Below are 496 nucleotides of genomic sequence, written 5' to 3'. Positions count from 1 at the left end.
CAGGACAACTTGTGGTTCATCAGCAAATAAAGGACATATAACTTAAACCCTAATCTCGTTTCAGGTGACGAGTTTGTAGCACTAAGGGAGAGCTTTATGCAAGAACACTGCCACAAGTTTGAGGATGCTGAGGAGAACAGGCTGGAATACACGGACATTTTCACACAATACGTAAGCTTGTTGGTTCTGTTCTTGCTTACTTTGTTTGGCTATGTATATCCTGTGTTTTTTTTTTCTTTTTTCTTTTTTTCTATGTATATCCTGTGTTTTTTTTTCTTTTTTCTTTTTTCTTTTCTCTTCCCTTCTCTTCTCTTCACTTTTCTTTTTTCTTTTCTTTTCTCTTGTCTTGACTTGTCTTCTTTTCTTTTCTTGTCTTCTCTTCGTGAATACTCTTTTTACATGGATCACATTCTCATCATAAAGACATTGGCACAATATATATGATGAATTCATTTACGTAGATGAATGGGTATAATAATTTTGTATACTAATTCGC

General features: G+C 33.9%; 1 protein-coding gene across 1 annotated transcript in view; it reads left to right on the top strand.

Annotated features, from left to right (window-relative positions):
• Nucleotides 1-496, top strand: part of LOC119592461 — a gene marked incomplete in the record, with an annotated part of 7374 nt that overhangs the window by 4050 nt on the left and 2828 nt on the right. Inside the window, 1 exon segment of the mRNA XM_037941284.1 lies at nucleotides 65-171. Within this exon segment, the coding sequence (XP_037797212.1) occupies nucleotides 65-171 (107 nt within the window).

This window comes from Penaeus monodon, chromosome 30 (genome assembly GCF_015228065.2).
Source record: "Penaeus monodon isolate SGIC_2016 chromosome 30, NSTDA_Pmon_1, whole genome shotgun sequence".
Classification (NCBI taxonomy): domain Eukaryota; kingdom Metazoa; phylum Arthropoda; class Malacostraca; order Decapoda; family Penaeidae; genus Penaeus; species Penaeus monodon.
The sequence above is the reverse complement of the archived record's forward strand: the minus strand, read 5'-3'. Positions and strand labels throughout refer to the sequence as shown.